We start from the raw sequence: 25,815 nt of genomic DNA on the forward strand, positions 1-25,815 counted from the left end.
CCTTGCTCTCAAGGAGAGGAAGGAAACAGATGGGTCACAAAGTGCCCCCCCGCCTCAGTTTATCGTCTAGTTTTTAATTACTAACTGCAAACCGAAATCAACACAGGGCACACATCAGTTCTCCTGCGATACGTTTTCTTCAAGCAGTCACACCTGAAGAATTTGTGTGGGTTGTCAATAGTGGGGAACAGACATTTACAAAAAGGGGATAATAATTATAATAGCTTACGCTTATAAGGCACTTTTCTGGACACTCCACTCAAAGTGCTTCACAGGTAATGGGGATCCCCTCCACCACCACCAATGTGCAACCCCACCTGTATGATGCGACGGCAGCCATAGTGCGCCAGAACGCTCCCCACACAGCAGCTCTCAGTGGGGAGGAGAGCAGAGTGATGAAGCCAGTTCAGAGATGGGGATTATTAGGAGGCCGTGATTGGTAAAGACCAGGGGGGAATTTGACCAGGAAACCGGGGTGACAACCCTACTCTTGTCAAGAAAAAGCAAGGGATTTTTAATGACCACATTTAATGACCTTGGTTTTATATCTTATCCGAAGGACAGCGCCTTTTTACAGTATAGTGTCCCCATCACTATACTTGGGTATTAGGACCCACACAGAACAACAGGGTGAGCGGTTTCATTACTGGCCCCTACTAACACCTCTTCCAGCAGCAACCTGAGTCTCCCATCCAGGTACTGGCCAAGCTCCCACCTGCTGAGCTCCAGTGGGGCTGCCAGCTGGGAGCTACACTGCCTCTGGATACACTGCGATCATGAGCACACACATGATCCAGGGTGTACCCTGCCTTGTGCCCGCTGCTTGCCAGGAGAGACTCCGGCTCCCCTGCTACCGTGTGCTGAATAAAGTAGTTAAGAAAGTGGATGGATGAGTGATGGATGTGCCCTGTTATGACACTAGTGGAGTGGTGGCTCTGTGGCTAAGGATCTGCGCCTGCGGCTGGAAGGTTGCCGGTTCAGCACCCGCCTTTTCAAATCCCGCAGCTGGAATTCTACTTGGTTGGGGACCCTGAGCAAGGCCCTTAACCCCAACTGCTCCAGGGGTGCTGTATAAATGGCTCTGACCCCCAGCTTCTCTCTCCCCATTTGTGTGTCTGTGTGTCTCATGGAGAGCAACCTGGGGTCTGCGAAAAGACAAATTCCTAATGCAAGAAATTGTATATGGCCAATAAAGTGATCTTATTTGTACCTGTGTTTGTGTTGTGCAGAACACCAACACAGTTGTTGTACAGAACACAATACCAATAATACAACACAAACCAATTAACAAAAAAGAGAAAAGTTGGGCCATCAGTGCGTAAGGGAACCTACACAACATACATGCAGGGAGGAAAACATGAATTCAACAGAAACAAACAGCGGGAGGTTTGGTTAGCATTGTTGCCTCAGTTATTGCCCTGGGGCCCGGGCTTCAATTCCTGGGGTGCTGTCTGTGTGGAGTTTGCATGTTCTCTCCCCTGGTTCAAATGGGGTTTCCCCCGGCTGCTCTGGTTTCCTCCCACAGGCCAAAGACATGCTGGTAGGTCACCTGGTGTGAGTGTCTGTGTGTGTCTGCCCTGTGATGCGCTGGCATCCCATCCAGAGTGAACCCCGCCTTGTTGTGCTCGTTACTTTGCCAGGATAGACTCTTGGCAATCCCTAGGCAGATGAAGCAGTTAGAAATGGATGGACTGGTAATCGTTGTCCACATTAAGCAGGTGAGTGCCCAGGAGAATACATGACTGTATTGCTCGTGAATCTAGGCAGTCTAAATCGATACCCAGATGGAAGGAGCTCAATTTACTGCGCAAGGGGCGGTCATGATTGTCAGTGATCATTTTGGCCTTCCGCGCTATTTGTAATATGCTGCTGCCCTCTCCTGTGTCCGGGAACAAATTGATGTTGAAGTGGGAAAAGAGCTTTTCCAATGGGACTGAGAGGGAATTTTAGGATTGGAATGGGCCGATAGACTGCACAAGCCCAGAGTGGAGTTTAGCCAGGACACTGGGGCGAACGCACCCACTCTTCCCGGACACAGTAATGGGATCTTTGATGACCAGGCAGTGTGGATGTCAGTTTTATGTCTCACCTGCAGGACAGCATCTGTTCCCTGGACCCCACACTGGGTCATTGGTTTGAACATTAGACAGCGCCACCTACTGGTCCACCAGCAACACTTCTGGGAGCAATCTGAATTCGTCTGGAGGTCTGTCATCCCAGTACTGACCCAACCCAGCCTTGCAGAGCTTCTGAGATCTAACCACAAGGCAGTAGCACAGCTGCGTGACCAGGAATACTGATTGGAGGCGTACATTAAGCCAAAACTAAGGCAAAGCAAGAGCTTAAGTCTGAATGACAGGAATCCCCATCTCTGGTCCAGTTTCTTTATTTTAAGGTCTGAAACAATTTAACTAAGAGCCATTAAAAATGATGATGTAAAAAAATATATCTTCATAGTAAGCAAGCATTATAAAGGTCTGTGTGTCTTATAATATTTTAATGCACATTTGTTTGCTTGAAGTTTTTTTTTATTAGGTTAGGAAATGACCAGTTATGTGTGTTGATGTCTACAGCAAGTTGGCATTTTCAATTCAAATGACCTCAAAAGCTACGTTTTTCATTATTTCATTATTAATTTATTTCAAATGCTTAGACACGGATGAATTAAGGGGGATCTGAAGACGCTGCTGGACCAGGCTTGGACACCTGGTAGTGAAGTTACCAGTGGTTTAGTCGCGATAACTCCTCCTATCCGCCAGGAGGCGCCAGTACAGTTCTAGGCTGAAACGCAATAATGAGCGGCGTAGCCGTGTAAGCCACTAAACTTTATGGTGCTTCTTTCTCACATCCTTTCCGGACCAAGATGTCGGTATACGGGCCTATCGTGAAAATCCACCCGGTGGTTTTGGCGTCTATCGCCGATTCATACGAGAGGAGGAACGACGGGGCGATCCGAGTCATTGGGACGTTGCTCGGTAAGGTCCATTTTGGCGTCTTTCGGCTAGACTGTATTCTCCTTTTTTTCACTTCTTTGAAAGATGAAAGACACAGCTCTAGCTGGTAGCTTGCCGGTGGCGTGAAACGCATGGGTACCGTTTGCAGCCTTGCTCGCGTAGACTACGACCCACGACTGATGGATGACCTGAAGCATCGAGACTGATTCATATTTCCTCACGGTTTTAGAAATCTCTGAGCTTTGCGGACAAGGTAGTGTCACACAGCAGTCATCGCGGGCGTGGAGAGACACCGGCTGTTAAATACTCGTGATCCTTGCGGGTTGTGTTGTAAACGATGTTGTGGTCTTGCTAGAATAATAAAAAAAACAGCCCCCACTGTAATTTTGAGATGTAAATAAGATTAGTATGATCTTTATTGGATTTCTAGTAGTAACAAGTAAGAGTTAATTCCACCCCGGCAAGTAAGATTTTAACGGCAGATTAAGTTTTGTTCGGTCCTGTCCTAGCCTAGGAGGATGGGAATAAACTTCCCAACGTGTCTAAGGGGGGGAGTTCAAATGTCATTAATTCAGAACTGAAGTTAGAATAATATCGACGCTTTTTTCCTCTATGGTCTTGTTACCGGAGTCAAGTCACCCCGTCGATGTACCGAATACGTTTTGATAGAAACGCGCGTTGGCAAGCCTGATTCATGTCTATTCTCTCCGTTTCGATCGTGTGATCATCCATTGCAAGTAAATTGTGAATGCCATGATCCGGCTGTGTAATTAAATCTCTCGGCCTCGCAAGAACCGGACTGAGAATCGGGGCAAAAGTACAGGTTAGGGATGTATCATAGTGTATGTCGAGTACGAAAGCAGATCCAAAGTGAAACGATTGAATAAAAAGAATACCTAGTTTCCTTACAGTAAAAGCATGAATTATAGAAAGACATATACAGTGCCTTGCGAAAGTATTCGGCCCCCTTGAACTTTTCAACCTTTTGCCACATTTCAGGCTTCAAACATAAAGATATAAATTTTTTATTTTATGTGAAGAATCACCAACAAGTGGGACACAATTGTGAAGTGGAACGAAATCTATTGGATTTTTGAAACTTTTTTAACTAATAAAAAAATGAAAAGTGGGGCGTGCAAAATTATTCGGCCCCTTTACTTTCAGTGCAGCAAACTCACTCCAGAAGTTCAGCGAGGATCTCTGAATGATCCAATGTTGTCCTAAATGACTGATGGTGATAAATAGAATCCACCTGTGTGTAATCAAGTCTCTGTATAAATGCACCTGCTCTGTGATAGTCTCAAGGTTCTGTTGAAAGCGCAGAGAGCATAATGAAGACCAAGGAACACACCAGGCAGGTCCGTAATACTGTTGTGGAGAAGTTTAAAGCCGGATTTGGATACAAAAAGATTTCCCAAGCTTCAAACATCCCAAGGAGCACTGTGAAAGCGATCATCTTGAAATGGAAGGAGTATCAGACCACTGCAAATCTACCAAGACCTGGCCGTCCCTCTAAACTTTCAGCTCAGACAAGGAGAAGACTGATCAGAGATGCAGCCAAGAGGCCCATGATCACTCTGGATGAACTGCAGAGAACTACAGCTGAGGTGGGAGAGTCTGTCCATAGGACAACAATCAGTCTTACACTGCACAAATCTGGCCTTTATGGAAGAGTGGCAAGAAGAAAGCCATTTCTCAAAGATATCCATAAAAAGTCTCGTCTAAAGTTTGCCACAAGCCACCTGGGAGACACCCCAAACATGTGGAAGAAGGTGCTCTGGTCAGATGAAACCAAAATCGAACTTTTTGGCCACAATGCAAAACTATATGTTTGGCGTAAAAGCAACACAGCTCATCACCCTCAACACACCATCCCCACTGTCAAACATGGTGGTGGCAGCATCATGGTTTAGGCCTGCTTTTCTTCAGCAGGGACAGGGAAGATGGTTAAAATTGAGGGGAAGATGGATGCAGCCAAATACAGGACCATTCTGGATGAAAACCTGTTGGAGTCTGCAAAAGACCTGAAACTGGGACGGAGATTTATCTTCCAACAAGACAATGATCCCAAACATACAGCAAAATCTACAAAGGAATGGTTCACAAATAAACGTATCCAGGTGTTTGAATGGCCAAGTCAAAGTCCAGACCTGAATCCAATCGAGAATCTGTGGAAAGAGCTGAAAACTGCTGTTCACAAACGCTCTCCATCCAACCTCACTGAGCTCGAGCTGTTTTGCAAGGAAGAATGGGCAAGAATTTCAGTCTCTCGATGTGCAAAACTGATAGAGACATACCCCAAGCGACTTGCAGCTGTAATCGCAGCAAAAGGTGGCTCTACAAAGTATTAACGCAAGGGGGCCGAATAATTTTGCACGCCCCACTTTTCATTTTTTTATTAGTTAAAAAAGTTTCAAAAATCCAATAGATTTCGTTCCACTTCACAATTGTGTCCCACTTGTTGGTGATTCTTCACATAAAATAAAAAATTTATATCTTTATGTTTGAAGCCTGAAATGTGGCAAAAGGTTGAAAAGTTCAAGGGGGCCGAATACTTTCGCAAGGCACTGTATGTAGATGTCAAGCAGCACAGTGCTGATGACTGTAGGATTCATCAGCGTTCTGGCGCACTATGGCTGCCGTCGCATCATCCAGGTGGATAATGCATACTGGTGGTGGTGGAGGGGATCCCCATTACCTGTAAAGCGCTTTGAGTGGAGTGTCCAGAAAAGCGCTATATAAGTGTAAGCAATTATTATTATTATTATTATTATTCAGTCATAGATTTTCCAGCAAATCAGTATTGCTCTCTAACTAATGTCCCTGTGGGATCTTTTCTCATTATGCAGGCACAATTGACAAGCACACGGTAGAAGTCACCAATTGCTTCTCCGTGCCTCACAATGAGTCGGAAGACGAGGTGAGTCTCTGGGGAAAGCTCGTCGGCCTTTATTCTGTGTCCTCTGACGTTCCTGTCTGGGAAAAGAGGAAGAGACCCGGAGGGTGATTCCGGCTGTAGAAAAGGGTTCGTTAAAGTGATCCACCGGGATCTGGATTTGAACCTTGGGGATCTGTGACAGCTTGACTTTCACAGGTTCTGAATCCAGATCCCTGCTGAATCCAGGTGAGGAATCCAATCCTCGTCTACAGCCGCAGTCTCCCTCCTGATCTCTTCCTCAAAGACAGCTGTGAGGCTCTTGAGGAGACATTAGGGAAATATTCTTTTCAAAAAGCTCCTGTTGGTTCAAGCACACTGTGCTTCTCAGCTCTTGAAGGGCCGCAGGCTGTGGTGGTTAAGCCCCTTCAGAACTCTGGTTCACTGGGTCTTGTTAGACGAGTTCAGGAGTAAATGTGCATTGCGATAAAGCTTGATCAGAATTGTTTTCTCTCTTTAACACTGCCAGTCAAAAGGCCGGCACACTGTAAGACCTGACACGGACCTCACTGCTAAGCAACTGGAGTCCTATTTCTCTCCCCTGGGTTTTCTGTGTCCCAGTTCTGCTCCTCGAGGGGCACAGATAAAGTGGAAAAATGTTTTCGTTGTTTTTTTTTTTTTTTAGAAATAGTGAGTGAATAATATTTATGTAACTCATCTAACATTTCAATCACATTGTCTTTTTCTGTCTTGACGAATGAAGAAACGTAGCTAGGCGCTGTGTCACATCTGAGGTTTCGGTTTGGGATTTATAATGCATCACACCAGGCGGTTTTGTAGCCAGAAGAATTGTTTAATATCATTGTTAATCAGAAAGCTAGGCTGACAGTAGTCTAAATAATGGATATAAGAGAATGGTTCAAAGGCCCATCTTCAGTCACCACCCAAAGGGTGTGTTTGCTGAGCTACATTTGACTTTGCCTCCTATATTGTAGTGTTGATGAGGTAAGTATCCTGCGTAGAGTCGCATGTCTCAAACCGGCGCTCGAACCTGACCCCCCCAGGTTGAAACAAATGCCCCCTCGTTCAAATTGTTCTGGTGACGGTCCTGTACAGGAGTACACACACACACACACACACACACACACACGAGTTCAGCTGACCTCGTCTGCACTCTGGTTTGATTTCAGTATAATTCACTTTCGATTCAGAAGGCTTCATTCAGCCCCAGGGGGGCAATTTAAGTGGCCAAAATGCTCCACATAACGCAAAACAATACTACTAAGAGAAACATATACAGACATAACAAAGAAGGTACAAAACGGAGAGAGTATTAGTGTGTGGTACTTCAGAAGGTCTGAAAGTACATGCATATAGAGGGGGCTCGGTACAATACACATCACGTTCACAGGACTTCTTTACTCTCTTGAAGAGCCTGATGGGCTGAATTGCCGTTTGTCTTTCCCTTTTTGCTGCCTGCCGGCCTGTAGGTGGCGGTGGACATGGAGTTTGCCAAGAACATGTACGAGCTGCACAAGAAGGTGTCCCCCAGCGAAGTCATCGTGGGCTGGTGAGTGGGCTGGGCCTTGCAGCGCCCGGAAAAGGGAGATCCCACAGCAGGTGTAGGGGCTGCCGTTGCAGGTGCTCCTGCCTTTTAAAGGGGAGCTGCATTCCCAGGGTCTCGGGCTGGATATTACATCTCGGTAACACAATCAATTCGTTGATGGTAGAGAACATCATGACAAATTTTGAATGAAGCGCCAAATCGTGAACTTTGTGAAAGGACTGTAAGTCGCCATGTTGTTGCAAACCCCTGGTCTCGTCACGGGGCGAGAGTCGGTGCCAATTGCGATGTGAAGCGGCCCTTCCTGCTCACTAGTCACTGTGACGACTAATGTACTGTGATGTATGAGTAAATCATTCCAGGTTGTGCAGCGGACATTTCCCCACAGAAATGTTCCAACGTGATCTGCAGGCAGTATTTGTTGGCAAAAGCGTCTCAAAGTCGAGAGCAATATATCTCTTGGATTGAAAGAGATGGATTCACAAGCCTGCTTGTTCACAATGTCACAGGGCTGCAACACTTCACCAGAAGCTTTGTAGCCCCATTCTGAATCGCAGGAGGTGACGCTGCACATACCTCAAAATCTAGCCTGTGTTGTGATGTGATTTTACTTTTGTTGTGGTTTGAAATGCACTCATCAGTGCTGATTCTTTCCAACCCTGAAACAAACAAAAAAAAGACGTGTTGCAGTCCCCTTCTAACCCAGGGGTGTCCGTCCCTAACCCAGGAGAGCTCTGAGCACCCTGAGAACCGCTCACCCTGTGGTCTGTGTGGGTCCTAATGCCCCAGTATAGTGATGGGGACACTATACTGTAAAACAGGCGCCGTCCTTCGGATGAGACGTAAAACCGAGGTCCTGACTCTCTGTGGTTTCTGTGGGAGTTTCACGAAAAGAGTAGGGGTGTAACCCCGGCGTCCTGGCCAAATTTCCCATTGGCCCTTACCAATCATGGCCTCCTGATAATCCCCATCTCTGAACTGGCTACATTACTCTGCTCTCCTCCCCACTGAGAGCTGATGTGTGGGGAGCGTTCTGGCGCACTATGGCTGCCGTCTATCATCCAGGTGGGGCTGCACATTGGTGGTGGTGGAGGGGATCCCCATTACCTGTAAAGCGCTTTGAGTGGAGTGTCCAGAAAAGCGCTATATAAGTGTAAGCAATTATTATAACTATTATTATTATTAATCATTCTGTCCCATGTTCACAACAGCTTCTTCCACCCCCCCACCCTCCCAGACAGGGGAATGCTAACGGGGTTTGATCGTCATTTTGTCTTGTTTCCTTGAGGAGCCCCAGCGCCCCCCGTTAAGGAGTCCCGCAATCATGGACTCTCGGTCCCACCTTGGTCCCTGTGCAACTGGGCCGAGTTCCAGCTCGGGGGGCCTCAGTCCTCCTCCGTTTCGGAGCACTGACTCATCGTTCCGTAGATCAATGCGTGTTGCGGCTTGTCCCAGGGGTCCCTTGTTTCCGTATTCCCTTGGGGGAGCACGTTTTTGTCATGTGGGTCTAGGGTGGGGGGGGGGGGGGGTTGAGGAGCCCTACGATTGGAGAGGTCTCGCGCTCCCGATGTGCTCCTGCTTCCGTGGGGACTTGAAGGGCGACTGTCCCTTTCCCAGGTACGCCACGGGATACGACATCACGGAGCACTCGGTCCTGATCCACGAGTACTACAGCCGGGAAGCCCAGAATCCCATCCACCTGACCGTGGACACGGCCCTGCAGAGCGGGCGAATGAACATCCGCGCCTACGTCAGGTGAGAAGCGCCGGGGTTGCCCGTCTGTCCCGTGGGGCTGCGAAGGAGGCACTCCTTTACGCACAGGGTGGCGGGAGTGGGGAACAAGCTACCCAGCCACGCTGATGCCAATACCCTTTGAGAAATGGCTGAATGAGATCCTTGTTTCAATTACTTTCTAACTACCAAACCATCTAGATAGTTAAAACGAGAGGAAACCACAGCCTATCTTCCTAATTGATCACTGAGTGCAGGGGCCCTGGATGATGTCCTTACTTTAAGCATGGACGTGGTCTACTGAACTAACCCCTGGGTTTTTTTTTTCCTGGTTTTGTTTGAATTTGGCTGAATGTCGCACTGAATTAGGCTCTGCGCTGTTGTATTCGCACATTCTCAAAATCCAGCGCCTTGTCTCGGGATATGTCCATTTGGATCAGAGGTGCACATCTTGTCCCCAATTATGCAAGTCTGTATAACCAGTCCACACAGCCACACAAGAAGCTGTCATCCCGATTTCCTGTTCTAGTGAAAATGATGTTCCTTTATTCATTTTGTTGACATTTCCTCTTTCGGTATCTTTTTCTTTTATGTGTGTTGCGATACAGAAAAATAAAAGCAGTCAGCGATTTTTTTATATTTACAAATTTATTTACAATAACAAAACAATTTTAATTACAATAACTTATGAGAAGTAAAGAAGAAACACAAACGTTCACTTATCTTAGAGTCCCTATCTGTCAGTTTGCTTCAGTCACTGGTCTGTAGAGTATTGTTTCTAGGATTTCCCTTTCAGTTGGTGTCCACCAAAACAGATACACAAGAGGCAACGTTCAGTATCCCTCGATAAACAGTAAATCCAAATATATATTGTATTAATCCTGTTCGCCGGTGTAAAATGACTTTAAAACAGGCGGAATCCCTCTCTCCTCAAACTCCGTCCGTTACTCTCTCTGGTGAAGTCAAACTCCCCTCCCCAAAGTTCTAAACCTTTTTGTCGCATGTTCCTTTTTACCGATTTACATAATATAATATAATCATTTTATTAAATCATTCTAATAATATTAATTCCAGTCAATTCTGGTCAAGAAAATTCAAGGCGACACCCATTTTTGTACATAAAGCAATGTTATTTACACATGATGAATATTCTAGCAAATCCCAAAAATATTTTCAAAGGTAGTTATTCATAACATGTGGTGTGTACAAACAGTTTTTTTTTCCCTTATCTTTCGCCTGGGCTGCGTGTTGATGCAGTTGAATGCCCATTGAGAATTTGTCACTCACAAGCAGTGCGATTGGCGAACACACTTAGCTATGCCCCTCAGACCACAGCTACACCATCTACCTCATTCTGATTTCTTATTGATTGCACATCTCCAGTCATTGTTTACACGTCCGCATCATTTACATTCAAACTGTTTACTTGCACATTGTCTACTGTTTGTTTGTATATTGTCTTGATGCACTGTCTGCACCTTGTGTTTTTACACTAGTTTTAACAATTGAGACTTTCTGTCAGTAAGAATTCCATTGGACCGGTACATGTACCGGTTACATATGGCAATCAAGTTCAAGTTCAAGTCACTTGTAAAATCCAGAGACCGTTCCGGGATGAGATGAATTGTGAAGTGTTTTGCAGGGAACAGACACAGGCTTTTCCTGAAGCCTGTCACCACTACTCTCATCAGGGGGACCCTCACTGCCTGGTACAGTGTTGCCTGTTGTCGTTCAGCCCAGGAGCTGTGCTTGACTCTCGTGTCCTCCTGTTTGCAGCGCACAGATGGGAGTGCCGGGCAAGACTGTGGGTGTGATGTTCACCCCTCTGACTGTGAAGTACGTTTCCTACGACACTGAGAGAATAGGAGGTGAGTGCTTTTTAACCACTGGGCTGCTTTCGTGCTTTTTTTTTCCCTTTATAAAGGGGAACGGCGGCCCCAGCTTCTCAGACCGGTTCTTTAATCTCCGTAACAGAATAAATGAATAGACGGTACCGAAACATTTGACAAATTTCAAATGAAGAACCAGCACTTGGTGAGAGGTCTCCCATTTTGTCGCCAAGCCCCGGTCTCACCGCGGGCGAGAGCGCGAGAGTGTGCCCGGATTGCAGCCTGAAGCGGCCCTTCCTGCTCACTAGTCACTTTCATCACGTCGCCGCCTCTCTTTCTCTCTCCTCTGTCTGTCCGTCCAGTCGACCTCCTCCAGCGCACCCGCCAGAGTCCCAGCCGGACGGTAGGCTTGACCACAGACCTGGAGCAGGTCGGCACCGCAGCCGCCCGCGTTCAGGACATGTTGACGACGGTCCTGAGCTACACGGAGGACGTGCTGGTGAGTGGAGCTTTTGCCAAGGCGTGCCAGTAACCAAGAGACTGGACAGGTCCTGCGGTGTAGGTAGAGCCGTTTTTAGGAGAGGGCGGCGCGTTGGCACAGTGGTTGGCATTGCTGCCTTGCAGCTCTGGGGCTGTGGGTTCAATTCCCTGGGTACTGTCTGCGTGGAGTTTGCATGTTCTCCCCGGTGTTTTTGTGGGTTTCCTCTTGCATTCCAAAGACATGCTGGGAGGTTAATTGGCTTCTGGGAAAATTGGCCCTGGTTTGCATGCGTCTGTGTGTGTGAGTGCCCTGCGATGGACAGGCGTCCCATCCAGGGTGTACCCTGCCTTGGGCCTGCTGCTTGCTAGAATAGATTCCCCTCCCCTGCGACCCTGAATTGGCCGGAACTGTTAGAAAATGAATGGATGGATGGAAGTTAGAAGAAGGGTCTCCATACGTGCCCAAACTGTGCCACTCTCCGACTCAGTCTGAACAAGTTACTGAACTTCCGTGTGCTTTTACCACCTCTTTAATTTTTTTTTCTTTGTTTTCGGGTTCTCTGTTAGTCTGGGAAGGTGACGGCCGACAACACCGTGGGGCGATTCCTTACGGATTTGGTCAGCAAAGTTCCCAAGATCTCGCCAGAAGACTTCGAGAGCATGCTGAACAGCAACATCAACGTAAGGCTCACCCTTTTCTCCCGATTTATTTTCAAAGCCTTCTGGAATTAGCGTACAGAGATCGGAAGCTCCGGATCAGGGCCTTATGTTCCCCTTGGATGTCAAAAATTGAGGCCGTGAGGTTGTCCTTCCTGGACGTGCAATGACACCGTTTCAGGAAATCTGAGCAGGGGAGACCTCCTGTTGATGTAAGGACTGGTTATATGTACTAGTCTAAACAGGAACGAGATATCCAGCTCAGATCCAAAATGACTGATTGCGAGCCTAAGGCACTGAGGTTTTGAGAATGTGGGACTAAAACCACACAAACTCCTTTCATAGGGACCTTCATTAAAAAAAGTTAAAACTCAGAAAGTACAGGAGCTTAGGAGAACAGGTTAATTGTATGCTTAGATAAAGTAACAGTGATTTTCCAGGCCTCTGTACTTGGTCATCTGTTAAAGTGGAACTGCAGTCTCAATTTCTCAGACTGTTTTATTACGTCTCGATAGCAAAGATGAATTGATGGTATCGCCAAACTTTACAAATTCTGAATTGAGCACAAAACGTTTGTGAACTTTGTGAATGTACTGGGTAGCCTCCGTTTTGTCGAAAACCCCTGGTCTTGCCACGGGCGAGAGCGAGAGTTTGCACGAATTGCTGTGTGAAGCAGCCCTTCCTGCTCACTAGTCACTGTAACAACTAATGTTCTGTGATGTACAAGTGAATTAGTACTGGTTGTGCAGCAGACGTTTCACTGCAGAAATGTTCCAATGTGTGATCTGCAGGTTGAGTGAATAGTATTTGTCGAGTGCAACCATCTAGAAGTTGAGAACAATATTTTTAGTGGATTAAGAGATGTATTCACAAGCCTGCTTGTTTACAGTGTAATAGGACTGCTTCTCATCAGTTGAGGTTTTGTTGCCTCATTCTGAACGTTAGAACAACGTCTGGACATTTAGCCTGTTTTGTGATGTAAATTGGAGGTTTTACAGGATGCTGTGCACGTATTTTACGTTCGTTGTGGTTTGGAATTCTCTCATTAAAGCCAATTCGAACCCTGGCTGTGTAGCTTGTTCCACACTCCCACCACCCTTTGTGTAAAGAGGAGCTATCTGTGCTCTGTTTGAAATTCACTTCCACATAGTTTCGGGCTGTGCCCTCTGGTGGCTGTTTTTCCTCTTCATTCCGAAGAAGTTCGCTGGGTTGAATTTGTTAGTGCCCACAAGGATTGGGGAAAAGCCTGTCCTTAATCCGACATCATCTGGTCTTCATTCCAGCTGAAGTTCCCGGTAAACTGAATTCTTCCATAGGAATTTTCTTCATTAGACCTCTCTCATTTTAGCCTCCTGGACTGCTTGAAGACGGCTCAAGCCACCAGACAGTTTGTTTCATTAACACAAAACCAAAAATTAATTTTACTTAAGAATCACCAACATGTGCTCTTAATGACAAAAGCCCTTACTTCAAAGAGACCTTAAAAGCCGCGTACTTCACTATGGGGAAAAGTTAGCAAGATGTGGTGATTTTCGCTTTTTTTTCTTGGCCAGGAATATTTTGGAATAATTCTCCATCATTTTGCCTTCGCAGGATCTGCTGATGGTGACCTACCTGTCCAACCTGACTCAAGCCCAGATTGCCCTCAATGAGAAACTGGTCTGTCTGTAAACTGGATGAAACCAATAGATCTACTATTGCGGTATTGTGCTTAAATAAAGGTTTGTGTTGTCTCCCATGATTCTCCTGGTTGTTGACAGTAGTCATTTTTTTTAGCCGTTCGAGGAAACGTGTGTTACGTCCCCAATGGCTCAATCTAGGGGCGAATGGGGACTAACATATATGAGCCAGGGATCAAATGGACTGAAATACACAAACAAACAAAAAAAACACTTCACTTTCCTACAACCCAATACGCTCTGAACCTGTTTTCAAGGAGTCTCTGTTTTGCAAGAAAATGGGGCTGGTAAAGCCAAAGAAAAGTCTTCAGCAAGCTAACTTATTACACCAAACGAACCCGTAAAACAAAAAAACACACTGGAGCCACAACACTCCCAATCCCCACTACAGCCAAATAGACAAACCTGACAGATCTGGCATTTGCCAAAACTACAAACCAACATCAGTCTCGCAAATAAAAAAAACAACACAAAAAAAGTCTCGCCGTGGTTTATTCCACACCTCTCTTTCGCCGGATGTCCCGTACTGGCCCTTTAAACCCGGACCGCTCTGTTCAGCCAGTCCACGGAGAGAGCCAATTTGGGGACACACCCGCCTCCAAAAATGGACCCCCGCGCCTGAACGTCACAACATGGTAAAACGCAAACCCGGATGAGCGCCTAAGCTTTCCGTTCATTTCTTGGGATCGTTCCGTTCTCCTGTGGTGTTGGGGGTTTAGGGTTTGGTTACAGTTCAGCAGGTTTTTGCTTTGCAAACGGGACTTCTGGGGCAGGGGATTGGCTACTCTGTCCCGGTTGAAAAGAGCATCCGAGTCAGCAGGGAATTTTCTGTGCCAAGGGGAGATAGTCTTCATTGGCAAAGCCTCCCCGTCATCTGTTTCCCAATGAAGTTGTAAATGTCCAGAGAAGCTGTAAAACAAATGAAGATTTCACGACTTGGGAGCTGCTGTTTGGCTTCATATAAGCTTTTTTAGTTTAAGCCCTCTTGTTTTGTTCTTGACTATATACTGAGGCCCGACAGTTATAGGGTTTATAATTATATGGACGTTTGTTAGGGCAAATGAAAAACCTTACAGGATGACTCCTGTCGGTGCCATCTACCTGCTGTTGAAAACTACTGTGCTGGAGAACCTCCACCCGAATCCTGCACTTTGTTTAATAATACTGTAACACAACGGGGGTTCAGGTGGGCGCCCTTGCCTTCTGCCTTCACGGGACGCGAACCCGGGCCTCCGGCGTCAACAGGGACCCAGCTTGTTGAGCTAAAGAAAGATCTCCCTACAGCCCGGTGGCTGTAGTCCTGCTATTACAGGGAAGGGCGGTGACGTCACCTGCTCTGGTAAGCCGGCTCTTACACACCACTGACGGCTGTATGCGTTACAATACAAATCTCACGGTAAAAAACAAACGTTTTTTTCCCCCAAATCTTAAATATTGTCGGACAAATAGAAACATTAAACAGTTTTTAGAAAATTGTTTTTAGAAATTCAGCCTAAATTCGTAATTTACTATTTTCATGTAAGATTTAGTCTAATAATAATAATAATTGCTTACACTTATATAGCGCTTTTCTGGACACTCCACTCAAAGCGCTTTACAGGTAATGGGGACTCCCCTCCACCACCACCAATGTGCAGCATCCACCTGGATGATGCGACGGCAGCCATAGTGCGCCAGAACGCTCACCACACATCAGGGGAGGAGAGCAGAGTAATGTAGCCAATTCATAGAGGGGGATTATTAGGAGGCCATGATTAGTAAGGGCCAATTGGAAATTTGGCCAGGACACCAGGGTTACACCCCTACTCTTTTCGAGAAACGCCCTGGGATTTTTAATGACCACAGAGAGTCAGGACCTCAGTTTTATGTCTCATCCGAAGGACGGCGCCTGTTTACAGTATAGTGTCCCCGTCACTATACTGGGGCATTAGGACCCACATGGACCGCAGGGTGAGCGCCCCCCGCTGGTCCCACTAACACCTCTTCCAGCAGCAACCTTAGTTTTTCCCAGGAGGTCTCCCATCCAGGTACTGACCAGGCTCACACCTGCTTAGCTTCAGTGGGTTGCCAGTTGTGAGTTGCAGGGTGATATGGCTGCTGGTCTAAGATTTATTGCCTTTAATGTGACTGACCCCTACAACCAAAGCAATTTGTACAGAATTTTAGTATTATATAGCTGGATATTTTAGTGAAACAAACTAGGAAAAGTATAGAACTCAGGGGTGTAACACTATTTTATCCCGAATTTTACTAAGCATGACAGGATTTAAAAATGCACAGCACGTTGAAACAACAACCCCATTTCGACATTCATTACCACATTTCGAAATGTAAAGTTAATTTTTGTACGACGGAAATCGTCGGGGAAGGTGATTGAACTACACGTCGGGAAAATGAAAACATTTCTGACAAATTTAATTTATTTAAGATGAAGTTAATAAAAAAGCACTTTAATTTTGGAGAACCACCTGTTGCTTTGTGCCACACGCGTCTAGTGTACGACTTTGATTTTACGTGTGCACCCGAAGAGACAGCCTAACGGGTTTAGGTAAACATTCCTCATTTAAGGAATTGTTGGATTCTTTCCAGGTTATGAATTTTTTTAATAAAGTTCAGCGCATCGAAACTGCAGGTTGAGAACACCGTAGCAACCCCCTAGCAACCGTCTTACCCCCTCGTTTTGATTGGCCCACGCTGGCCGAGCAACTCCTGGCAAGACGAAGCCACACGGAAATGGGGCGGAGAGTGTTTTAAAAATGGCTGCTCTTCGGTGTAGGAAGGACCCGTGCGGCTTTATATGTTTGATTTTGACCTATTTCAGTGTGTTGTACGCTGACTACGTAGTGATCCAGTATGTACTTATCCCGGCTTATTCGAACAGGTAAGGAGTCTCTCTATCACGACGTTTCTCTCCTTTAGATTATGCCTGTACTGTCCAGATCGCGTCACTTGAACAGGTGCTACTGTGCTGTAATGCAAATGGAAGTTTTAATTTATCTGGATCAGTGACTGTTCTGTATCAAAACAGGAACATGCCTGTGTAATACAGCACTTGATTTCTTTACATGTGTAATGTATCAGTAAAGTCTGGGGGGAAAAAAGTCTTAGGATCCCCCCAAAGAGTGAGACAACTTAAGACTCTTAATAGCATGTAGTAAGACGAATCATGGACTTAGAAGTGTGCCAGTTTGGAGGAAGAGAATTCGTTTTATATTCACGATGCGTTGTTTTTAGAAAATGTTGTGAAATCAATCCAGAGACACTCGTGTAACGAGTATGTCATCGTGTAACGGTTCTTGGGGTTTACAATCGCATTTGAACACAACCAACCAAGCTGGCGGGATCGATTTTAGTGGTAGCGGAAAGAGTTTGTTCTAGAAGCGGCATGGGGGAAAAAATAATAACAAATAAAAGATCTCCTCCAAATGAATCCGCTCTGGCGTGCATAACAGACCCGCAGTCCGGAAGAGGCTGTTACGGAGATATTTAAAGTCGTTTATTAGAACGCATTTATTGGTAATGTCCAGTTACGTCCTTGTGCCCACGGTAACGTTTTCTCTTGCGCTTTTTTCCTCGCTTCAGTTCTTGACGGTGTTACTTTTTAGTTGAATTGCGATTTCCCTATTCCAGCAATAGCTCTGGGTTTCTCTCTCTCTCCCCAGTATCTGGTGCTCCTTTCACGGGGGGATCTTCAATCTTATTTTGCTGCTGCTGCTGGCTTGTCACGCTAAGGCTGTGTTCTCGGACCCAGGTGAGTCTGCGGTGCCACTCAGAATTTGGGGCGGGGGCGCCTCCGTCCTTTTCCTTCGACTCCCCCCACGGGCTCCGTGGTTTCAATCAGGGTGGGGAGCCGTTTTGGGGTCAAAGGTCATGTGGCTCACTTAAATGTGGTCCCGAGTCTGTCGAGCTCTGATGATTGATCCCATTTGTCCATTAATGTATATGGTACCATGTAATTATCTGTCCTTTTCCTGAAAAACAAATTGAACATGGATGTCAACTGGGTCTCAGTGGTGCAACGGCCGTCCGTCCTCTCCCAGTCCTCCTCTCCTGGAGCCCTTGGCCGCCCGGCGTGTTGAGCTGGTCACCTGGCCGGTGGTCTTCGAGGCCCTGTGGGAACTGAGCCTCGGACCTCTAATTTGAATGTGAGGAGTTCCGTGAGGTCAAATCCCCCCACCTGCTTCCAGCTGTGTCTATCAGCCCCCCTACCTCCCTCTCCCTTGGACATGTTCACATTTTATAGTTTCAGAATATAATATTATATTACACTTATATAGCGTTTTTCTGGACACTCCACTCAAAGTGCTTTACAGGTGATGGGGACTCTCCTCCACCACCACCAGTGTGCAGCCCCACCTGGATGATGCTCCAGTACTCTCCTCACACACCAGCTCTCAGTGAGGAGGAGAACAGAGTGATGAAGCCAGTTCAGAGAGGGGGATTATTAGGAGGCCAGATTAGTAAAGACCAGGAAGAAATTTGACCAGGACACCGGGGTAACACCCCTACTCTTTTCAAGAAATACCCTGGAATTTTGTCTCATCCAAAGGACGGCACCTTTTTACAGTCCAGTGTCCCCGTCACTATACTGGTGCATTAGGACCCACACAGACCGCAGGGTGAGCGCCCCCTACTGGCCCCACTAACACCTCTTCCAGCAGCAACCTCAGCTTTCCCAGGAGTCTCCCATCCAGGTACTGACCAGGCTCACACCTGCTGAGCTCCAGTGGGGCTGCCAGCTGAGAGCTGCAGGTTAACATAGCTGTTGGCTATAATTCAAAATCGTATTATTTCATTGAGACTTTTTGCTACTGATTGACACAAAACACTCTAGAACATCTTAAGTGAAAACAATAACTGATTGCATAAATATTCTCACACACACACACATACACACAGCCCACAGCCCACAGCTGTTTTGTGAGATGGTGGAGAAGGGGTGTGAATTGTTGTGGGGGGTTTGGGGGTTGGGCAGCATGTCCCCACCCACCACCACCCTTACGGTGCTGTGCAGGACGCTGACGAGTGACCTCCATCTCTCCTCAGGAGTGGTTCCCCTGCCCGAGACCGCCATCGACTTCTCCGACCTGCGGTCGCAGACCACGCGGAAGACCGACAGGGTGAGTGAGGGAGCGGCCGGAATACGGATTCCCTCGTTTCCGTCCTCCTTCCACGATTCCTCTTTTTGATTAAGGAAAGGGGCTTTTAGTCTGTGGCTGTGGGAGTGTGGGAATTGCAAGTCTTTTCACCAAGGGTGGTGGGAGTTGGGAACAAGCTACCCAGTTGAAGCTGATACTCTGGCTGCCTTAAAAAAAAAAGGTGGATGAGATCCTCCAGTCGGGACAGCAAACACTAGTTTACACAAAGGGTGGTGGGAGTGTGGAACAGGCTGTCCAGCCATGTTGTTGAAGCCAATACCCCAGTCTGTTTTAAGAAACAGCTGGATGAGATCCTTGGATTGGTTAAGTACTAACTACACGATAGCCTGGATGGGCCATGTGGCCTCTTGTTTGTGTGAGAATGAGGCAACAAATCGTCTGGTGCGGTGAAGCAGCCCTATGACATTATAACAAGCAGGCTTGTGAATACATCTCTTTTAATCCAATAGAAATATTTTTCTCAACTCCGAGACGGTTTAGCTGACAAATACTATTTACTTGTTAACTCTGCCTGCAGATCGCACGTTGAAACATTTCTGCCGTGAACTGTCTGCTGCCCAACCTGTACTAATCCTCTCGTACATCACAATACATTAGTCATCACAGTGACTAGTGAGCAGGGAGGGCCACACCCCTTTGCAAGTTGTGGGAACTCCAATGCGCGTTTGCGACAACATGGAGACTTGCAGTACTTCCGCAAAGTTCGCGATTGTCTTGCGTCATTTGGAATTCGGGAAATCTTTATAGAACGTCAATGAATTTATTTTGTTACCGATAATAACCGTAATAACCGGTCTGAGAATCTGGGACCGCAGTTCCCCTTTAAATTGATGGTGTGGTATGCACTAAGACGTATAATTATCTTTCAGGGTTGTGGTTTGTTTTCAGAGCAAGCGCACGCCATGAATTGTGGGAAGGTGAATATTTCCCCTCCGTTTCAGACCTCTAGGGGACAGAACCACTTTTGATTCGCTTTTAATGTCGCATTTCCATGTCGAAAGTTAAAGATCTGCAGGCAGCAGTTTAGCTTTCAGAAACAGGGCAGTTCAGTGTTTTCCTTTTGTCTCAGAGTTGAGAAATTCGGGCATTCCCTGTGCAGTGAAAGGCCTTTCAAAAGCAGATTGAATTACCTTCAGCTGGGCCCGTTCCTTGTGTAATAGAGTCGCTTCTGTGTAAGCCTGTGGCGTCCACCGCGTCGAGACAGTGTGTTTTTGGAAAGTTAAAACCCTGGTTCCTTGTTCCCTGGTGTGATCTGAGCCGGGGAAGTGTGGGGTTGAGGTATCGGGTGGGGAAGTAGTTTGATTGGAGCCGTTTCCCTGAGACGCGTTCCCCATTGGCGAGTGGCCGCGCTGGGCTGAGAGGCTCTGTGGCGCCCCTGTCTCCTCAGGGCTCCTGTGAAGGCTGGACCTTGTGTAACCGCTGTGAGACCTACAGGCCCCCCCGCGCCCATCACTGCCGCATCTGCCAGCGCTGCGTCCGCAGGATGGACCACCACTGCCCCTGGTGAGTGGGGCGTCCTACCCCCCTGCCCCCTCTGCTGATCTGTCCCCCTGACCCCTCTGCTGATCTGTCCCCCTGCCCCCTCTGCTGATCTGTCCCCCTGCCCCCTCTGCTGATCTGTCCCCCTGCCCCTCTGCTCTGCCCCTCTTCTCTGTTAACCTGCTCCTCTGCCCCTCTGTTCGTCTGCCCCCTTGCCTCTCTGCCCCTCTGCCTGCTTTGCTGTATCTGGCCTGTCCCTCCGGCCTATATTTTTAACACGATTGTCTGTGTTGGTGTCCTCATGCCCAGGGAGCACATGCCTGTGTTAATAATGCATGGGCTGTTCTTACCTTTGTGAAATGACATTATCCCAGAGCACAACAGCATCACGCCCGGGAATGCAATTATATGGCAGCTACTTGTTTTGCTATTGTAGAACGTTTGCTTTTGTGAAGGAACAAGTAACAGGTTTATTCCATACTGAACAGAGACGAGAGAGGTGTGGCACCTGAAGAAGGCTTCACAGCCGAAACGTGTTTTCTCTCTTCTCTTCTCAGCGTGGAGTAAACCTATTACTTGTTCCTTTGCAGCCTACACATGCTGACGCAGCCACCCACCTGAGCTATTTGCTGTTGTAGCCTGGTTCGTGCTGTTGTAATCAGATACAATAAACAGCTCTTGCGAAGTATAACAGAGGCACAATATTTTTCTAAGGCAGGTAGATGAGGAAAATTGGCATTATCTCCTCATTTCCAGTGCTGTTTAGCTAATCGGGGTAACCAGCCTCTTTGTTTTTCATCCTCCTTTACAAACAGGGGGTGACTAAGAAAGCCAAAAGCATCAGGGAGTGTGTGTCTCACCCCCTCCGTTGCGAATTCACACTTCTCCCATCTGGGAGATGCCTCTGTGCCCCCAGGTGTAAAACCAACAGACGCAGGAAATCTTTCATTCCCACTGCAAGTACACAATGCAAAGTAACTACCTTGTCTCTTGTTTCTCATCTCCTGTAACACTACTGTATTCTCTTCCACTTTGGTGCTGTTTATCTGTCATTGTGTTGTGTTTGACTGCGCTGTAAAATAAATTCCCCCAGGGGGCAATAAAACTGGAATTGAATTGATTCTTTGGCTCCGAGCTGGAACCTGACAATTGTCTAGCTGCCACAGGGGGTCAGCAGAGTTCAGCAAGTCCAGTGAGGGTTATGTCCCACTTAAGTCCTAAAGGTGCTTTTCTCTGAATTGTATACCGGTGCTCGACTGTGTCATTTACTTTCCTCCTCCTGTGTTTCAGGATTAACAACTGTGTGGGAGAGCTCAACCAGAAATATTTCATCCAGTTTCTGTTTTATACAGGTAGGAACACATATTCACCCGTGCCCTGCCAGAAAAAAAAAGTAGCAAATGTCTATTCATCTAGATCGGCGCTTTTAAAACCAGATTCTTGTGACCTCTGTGTCTCCTGGTTTGTGTCCCAACCTATTTGTTAGTTTCACAGGTTACCCTTTGAAGTCTTTTACCATTGATTACACAGAACATTGGACATCATTTAATTTGCAGTTGCCTACTTAGAATTTACAGTGTAATGCCTATGCAGCTAATTAAATAAGATATATTTATTTATTACTTTATTTATTAATATATAAAGTAATAAAGTACGTAACGTGCATTTCCTACTTAGTATGTGAACCTAATGTCCCAGACTCCTGCAAACATAATCATGTCTTGGATAAATGACAATGATGATGATAATAATAATTCCTTACACTCATGTAGCGCTTTTCTGGATACTCCACTCAAAGCGCTTTACAGGTAATTGGGATCCCCCCCATCACCACCAGTGTGTCCCCCCACCTGGATGATGCTCCAGTATTCTCACCACACACCAGCTCTCAGTGGGGAGGAGAGCAGAATGATGAAACCAGTTCAGAGATGGGGATTATTAGGAGGCCACGACTGGTAAAGACCAATGGGAAATGTGGCCAGGACGCCAGGGTGACACCCCTACTCTTTTCGAGAAACGCCCTAGGATTTTTAATGACCACAGAGATTCAGGACATCGGTTTTATGTCTCATCCAAAGAACGGAGCCTTTTTACAGTACAGTGTCCCCGTCACTATACTGGGGCATTAGGACCCACAAAAACCACAGGGAGAGCACCCCCTGCTGGCCCCACTAACACCTCTTCCAGCAGTGACCTTAGTTTTTCTCAGGAGATCTCCCATCCACATACTGACCGGGCTCTCACCTGCTGAGCTTCGGTGGCTTGCCAGTTGTGAGTTGCAGGGTGATATGGCTGCTGGCAGTGGTTTCTTTGTCTGGTCAATGGTAACAGCTGTCTATCTGGGCCCTGTGACTGATCGTCTTCATGCCAGCCCTGGCACTGTGATTGGCTGTCCCGTGTCTCTGCCTGTGATTGTGATTGGCTGTCGGAGTCCTTGCCTGCCTTGGCGATTGGCTGATTGGCGGTGTGGGTTCGCAGGTCTGGCCAGCCTGTACTCCATTGCCCTGGTGGTGTCGGCGTGGGTCTGGCGGATCCGCAGTGAGAGGGAGGGCGAGGGTGCCAGGGAGGAAGATGGAGGTCCCAGCAAGCATCTCATAGTGTGAGTAGATCCAGCTAATCCCACGGTATCCACCAAGTGGTTCTCTATTCAAATCAAATCAAATCAAAGTTTATTTCTCAAATGCACAACAATACAGCGTGCAGCAGTAGTTGCTGGCAATGAAATGTATTTTCCGCGAGCTCACAAAAATCACAAGGATCACAAAAACACAAAAATCACAAAATTGAGGTTACGAAAGTCAGGTTACATAATAATAGATGTAATAGAAATGGATTAAAACTCAATATGAGTAGAGCTGCTGAGTGTCCAGGGTGTGTGCAATATATACAAGTAGTGCAGTTATGCTGAATACAGTGAAAACTGTGCGTCCATGGAGCCATTACAGGTGATTTGCTAAAGGAGCTGCAGGTTGGCTATTGAGCAGTCTTATTATCGCCTCTGCCTAGTGCTGCAGACTGAAGATCTGTCCAGCTAATATTGTCAAGCACGTTCCTGCATAGTGATGTTTTCTTGGTATCCTGTCACTGGTGCTATGTGTCTTGTGTATCGAAGGTAAAGCCAGCGTCGCGCTACAGGACTCAACACGACTTCTGATCGGAGAGCATGTCAGATTTAACGATGGCGTTTGCCGAACCTCGCTGTCCTTTCTGTCCTAGAGGGTGGCAAATTATACGACTAGGAATCGCAGGGGGGGACTAGTTACACTGTTCCCTCAAGGCTTTTCACCACGGTTCCAAACCACGTTTTTTTTTAAATATTTTCTTATTAAACGTATTAAAGACTTTACAAATACAGCTAGAGGAGCAGAAACCAATACAAGAGAAAAAAGATACAATCAGAAAAAAACTAACTGCCAGAGATAATGAAGTAAATTATATAGCCCAGTTATTTTTTACATATAACATATAATGTTAACTTGCTTTTGCGTCTTTCACAATTTTACAAAATTTCAAATAAATATTTCAACTCCAATACTCCAAAAGACTAAAAAGAACGTATTATTGGACCATTTTAATTTATAAATGTTAGCTTTACCCAGAATTACCAGTTTATAAATAAATGCTTTTTCACCCCACATTTTCTTATTACAACAAAAGATCAAAATCCTTAAATCTAAAAAACACCTTTTACATGCCTACAAACAAAACTCTGCAAATCTGTCCAAATTAACTTCACACACAAAATAAAGACGCAAATCTTCCTGCTCGTGTCCAGACCTCGTGTGATGCCGCGGAAGTTACCGCCAGCTCGTGTCATTATAGCGGCCAATCAACATGGAGCACAAGAGGAAGGGCCGCGCTAAAGTAAACGAACTTCGTTCGTTCGGATACGGTGACGTCGGCGCCCTCACTGCGTGTAGCAGGGACCTCAGCCGCCTGGGCTGGGGGAGGTCTCCTTTAGCTCACTCGGCTGGTTCCCTGTTGCGTTATGCCGGAGACCCGGGTTCGCGCCCCAGGTGCTGTGGGACGGAACGGGTGGTGGAGGGCACGATCACACAAGCACGGAAAATGTGACGCGGCCATTGTTTTCCCCCGAATAAACATCTTCAGAAATATAATTCTGTCTAATTCTAATAATAATTCTGTATAATAATAGCATTATGTCAATGAAGGCTACGACTGAAAATCCTCGGAAAATTCGTGTAGCGTGACGCCGGCATAAAGGTAGAGAGAGGGGGATAAGCAATTTAAAATCGGGATGAGCGTGTTAAAAAAAACAAACACTGGTTGAAAGGGGTTGATCTGTTTTCGAAGGAGGTGCGTGGGCGCTTGGCTGGGGACTCGGGAGTTAATTCCTCCGCTTCCTGTGTTTCCAGGGCTCACTACATCATTCTGCTGGTGGAGTCCGTGCTCTTCGGCGTCTTCGTCACGGTCATCTTCTACGACCAGGTAAAAGAAACAAACAACAAAATGAAACCGTAGAAAAAAACGCTCTGCCTCTCAACCCCCCCACCGTGTTGTTCATGCTGTGTCGCCCCCTGCAGTTGGTCTCCATCATTACCGACGAGACGCCCATCGAGCAGATCCGGAACCGGCTGATGAAGGACAAGGCAGCCGGTCCGCACCAGAAGAGGAAGCCCAAGCTGCTGCTGCTCAGGGAGGTGTTTGGCAGAGGTGAGCAGCTCTTGGGTACCCAGCATGCTGGAATAAATCCTCCTTACACTTCTATAGCACTTTTCTGGACACTCCAGGCAAAGCTCTTTACAGGTAATGGGGATCCCCTCCACCAGTGTGCGGCCCCACCTGGATGATGCTCCAGTACTCTCAGCACACACCAGCTCTCAGTGGGGAGGAGAGCAGAGTGATGAAGCCTGTTCAGAGATGGGGGTTATTAGGAAGCCACGATTGGTAAAGGCCAGGGGGATATTTTGACCAGGACACCAGGGTAACACCCCTACTCTTGTCAAGAAACAGAGCACAGAGAGCCAGGACCTTGGTCCTCTCATCCGAAGGACAGTGCCTCCTTGCAGTGTATTATCCCCATCACTATACTGGGGCATTAGAGACTGCAGTCTTCTCCCCTTGTGGGAAGGAGGGGATGGGAGAGCACCTCCCTAAATCTGAACCCCCACCCCCTCCTGCCCCAGTCTGACGTTTGGGGTGGGCTTCTCTCCTGGCTGTGCCTTTCAGGTTCGGTTCTGTGCTGGCTGTTCCCGCTCCGGTCCGGCCCGCCATCTTCCGGAGGGATCAGTTACTCCGCGCTCCCGGACTACGACGTATGACCTTGCGCCTTTCCCAGTGTTCCCATTCTGTTTCCACCTCTGCCGAGACGTCAGGGGGTGGGGGAATCCAGCCCCCCCCCCCCATCACCGGGAGGTCTCGGCTGGTCTCGCCCTCCATGGAGCCGG

General features: G+C 47.0%; 2 protein-coding genes across 2 annotated transcripts; both read left to right on the plus strand.

Annotated features, from left to right (window-relative positions):
* The first annotated feature begins 2,834 nt into the window (after window positions 1–2,834).
* eif3f (eukaryotic translation initiation factor 3, subunit F) lies at window positions 2,835–13,831 on the plus strand. The gene is made up of 8 exons (XM_069188493.1): window positions 2,835–2,975; window positions 5,804–5,874; window positions 7,320–7,399; window positions 9,011–9,148; window positions 10,901–10,992; window positions 11,316–11,452; window positions 12,001–12,114; window positions 13,684–13,831. The coding sequence occupies exons 1-8, from the start codon at window positions 2,864–2,866 to the stop codon at window positions 13,759–13,761; spliced, it is 822 nt and encodes a 273-aa protein (XP_069044594.1). The 5' UTR covers window positions 2,835–2,863; the 3' UTR covers window positions 13,762–13,831.
* A 2,672-nt stretch (window positions 13,832–16,503) lies between these two features.
* On the plus strand, window positions 16,504–25,784 carry LOC102686102 (palmitoyltransferase ZDHHC3). The gene is made up of 9 exons (XM_069188494.1): window positions 16,504–16,650; window positions 17,432–17,520; window positions 18,816–18,889; window positions 20,316–20,431; window positions 21,698–21,759; window positions 22,886–23,006; window positions 24,784–24,856; window positions 24,952–25,081; window positions 25,598–25,784. The coding sequence occupies exons 1-9, from the start codon at window positions 16,526–16,528 to the stop codon at window positions 25,687–25,689; spliced, it is 882 nt and encodes a 293-aa protein (XP_069044595.1). The 5' UTR covers window positions 16,504–16,525; the 3' UTR covers window positions 25,690–25,784.
* The last annotated feature ends 31 nt before the right edge of the window (window positions 25,785–25,815 follow it).

This window comes from Lepisosteus oculatus, chromosome 4, assembly GCF_040954835.1.
Source record: "Lepisosteus oculatus isolate fLepOcu1 chromosome 4, fLepOcu1.hap2, whole genome shotgun sequence".
NCBI classification, from domain to species: Eukaryota; Metazoa; Chordata; class Actinopteri; order Semionotiformes; family Lepisosteidae; genus Lepisosteus; species Lepisosteus oculatus.

Excerpts from the sequence above, each read along its gene's own strand:
- eif3f (XM_069188493.1), top strand. The coding sequence starts at position 2,864 with ATGTCGGTATACGGGCCTATCGTGAAAATCCACCCGGTGGTTTTGGCG. Across the intron at positions 10,993-11,315 it reads CGACACTGAGAGAATAGGAG|TCGACCTCCTCCAGCGCACC; the intron begins GTGAGTGCTTTT and ends CTGTCCGTCCAG. Across the intron at positions 12,115-13,683 it reads TGCTGAACAGCAACATCAAC|GATCTGCTGATGGTGACCTA; the intron begins GTAAGGCTCACC and ends TTGCCTTCGCAG.
- LOC102686102 (XM_069188494.1), top strand. The coding sequence starts at position 16,526 with ATGGCTGCTCTTCGGTGTAGGAAGGACCCGTGCGGCTTTATATGTTTG. Across the intron at positions 21,760-22,885 it reads CCAGTTTCTGTTTTATACAG|GTCTGGCCAGCCTGTACTCC; the intron begins GTAGGAACACAT and ends GTGGGTTCGCAG. Across the intron at positions 23,007-24,783 it reads CCCAGCAAGCATCTCATAGT|GGCTCACTACATCATTCTGC; the intron begins GTGAGTAGATCC and ends CTGTGTTTCCAG.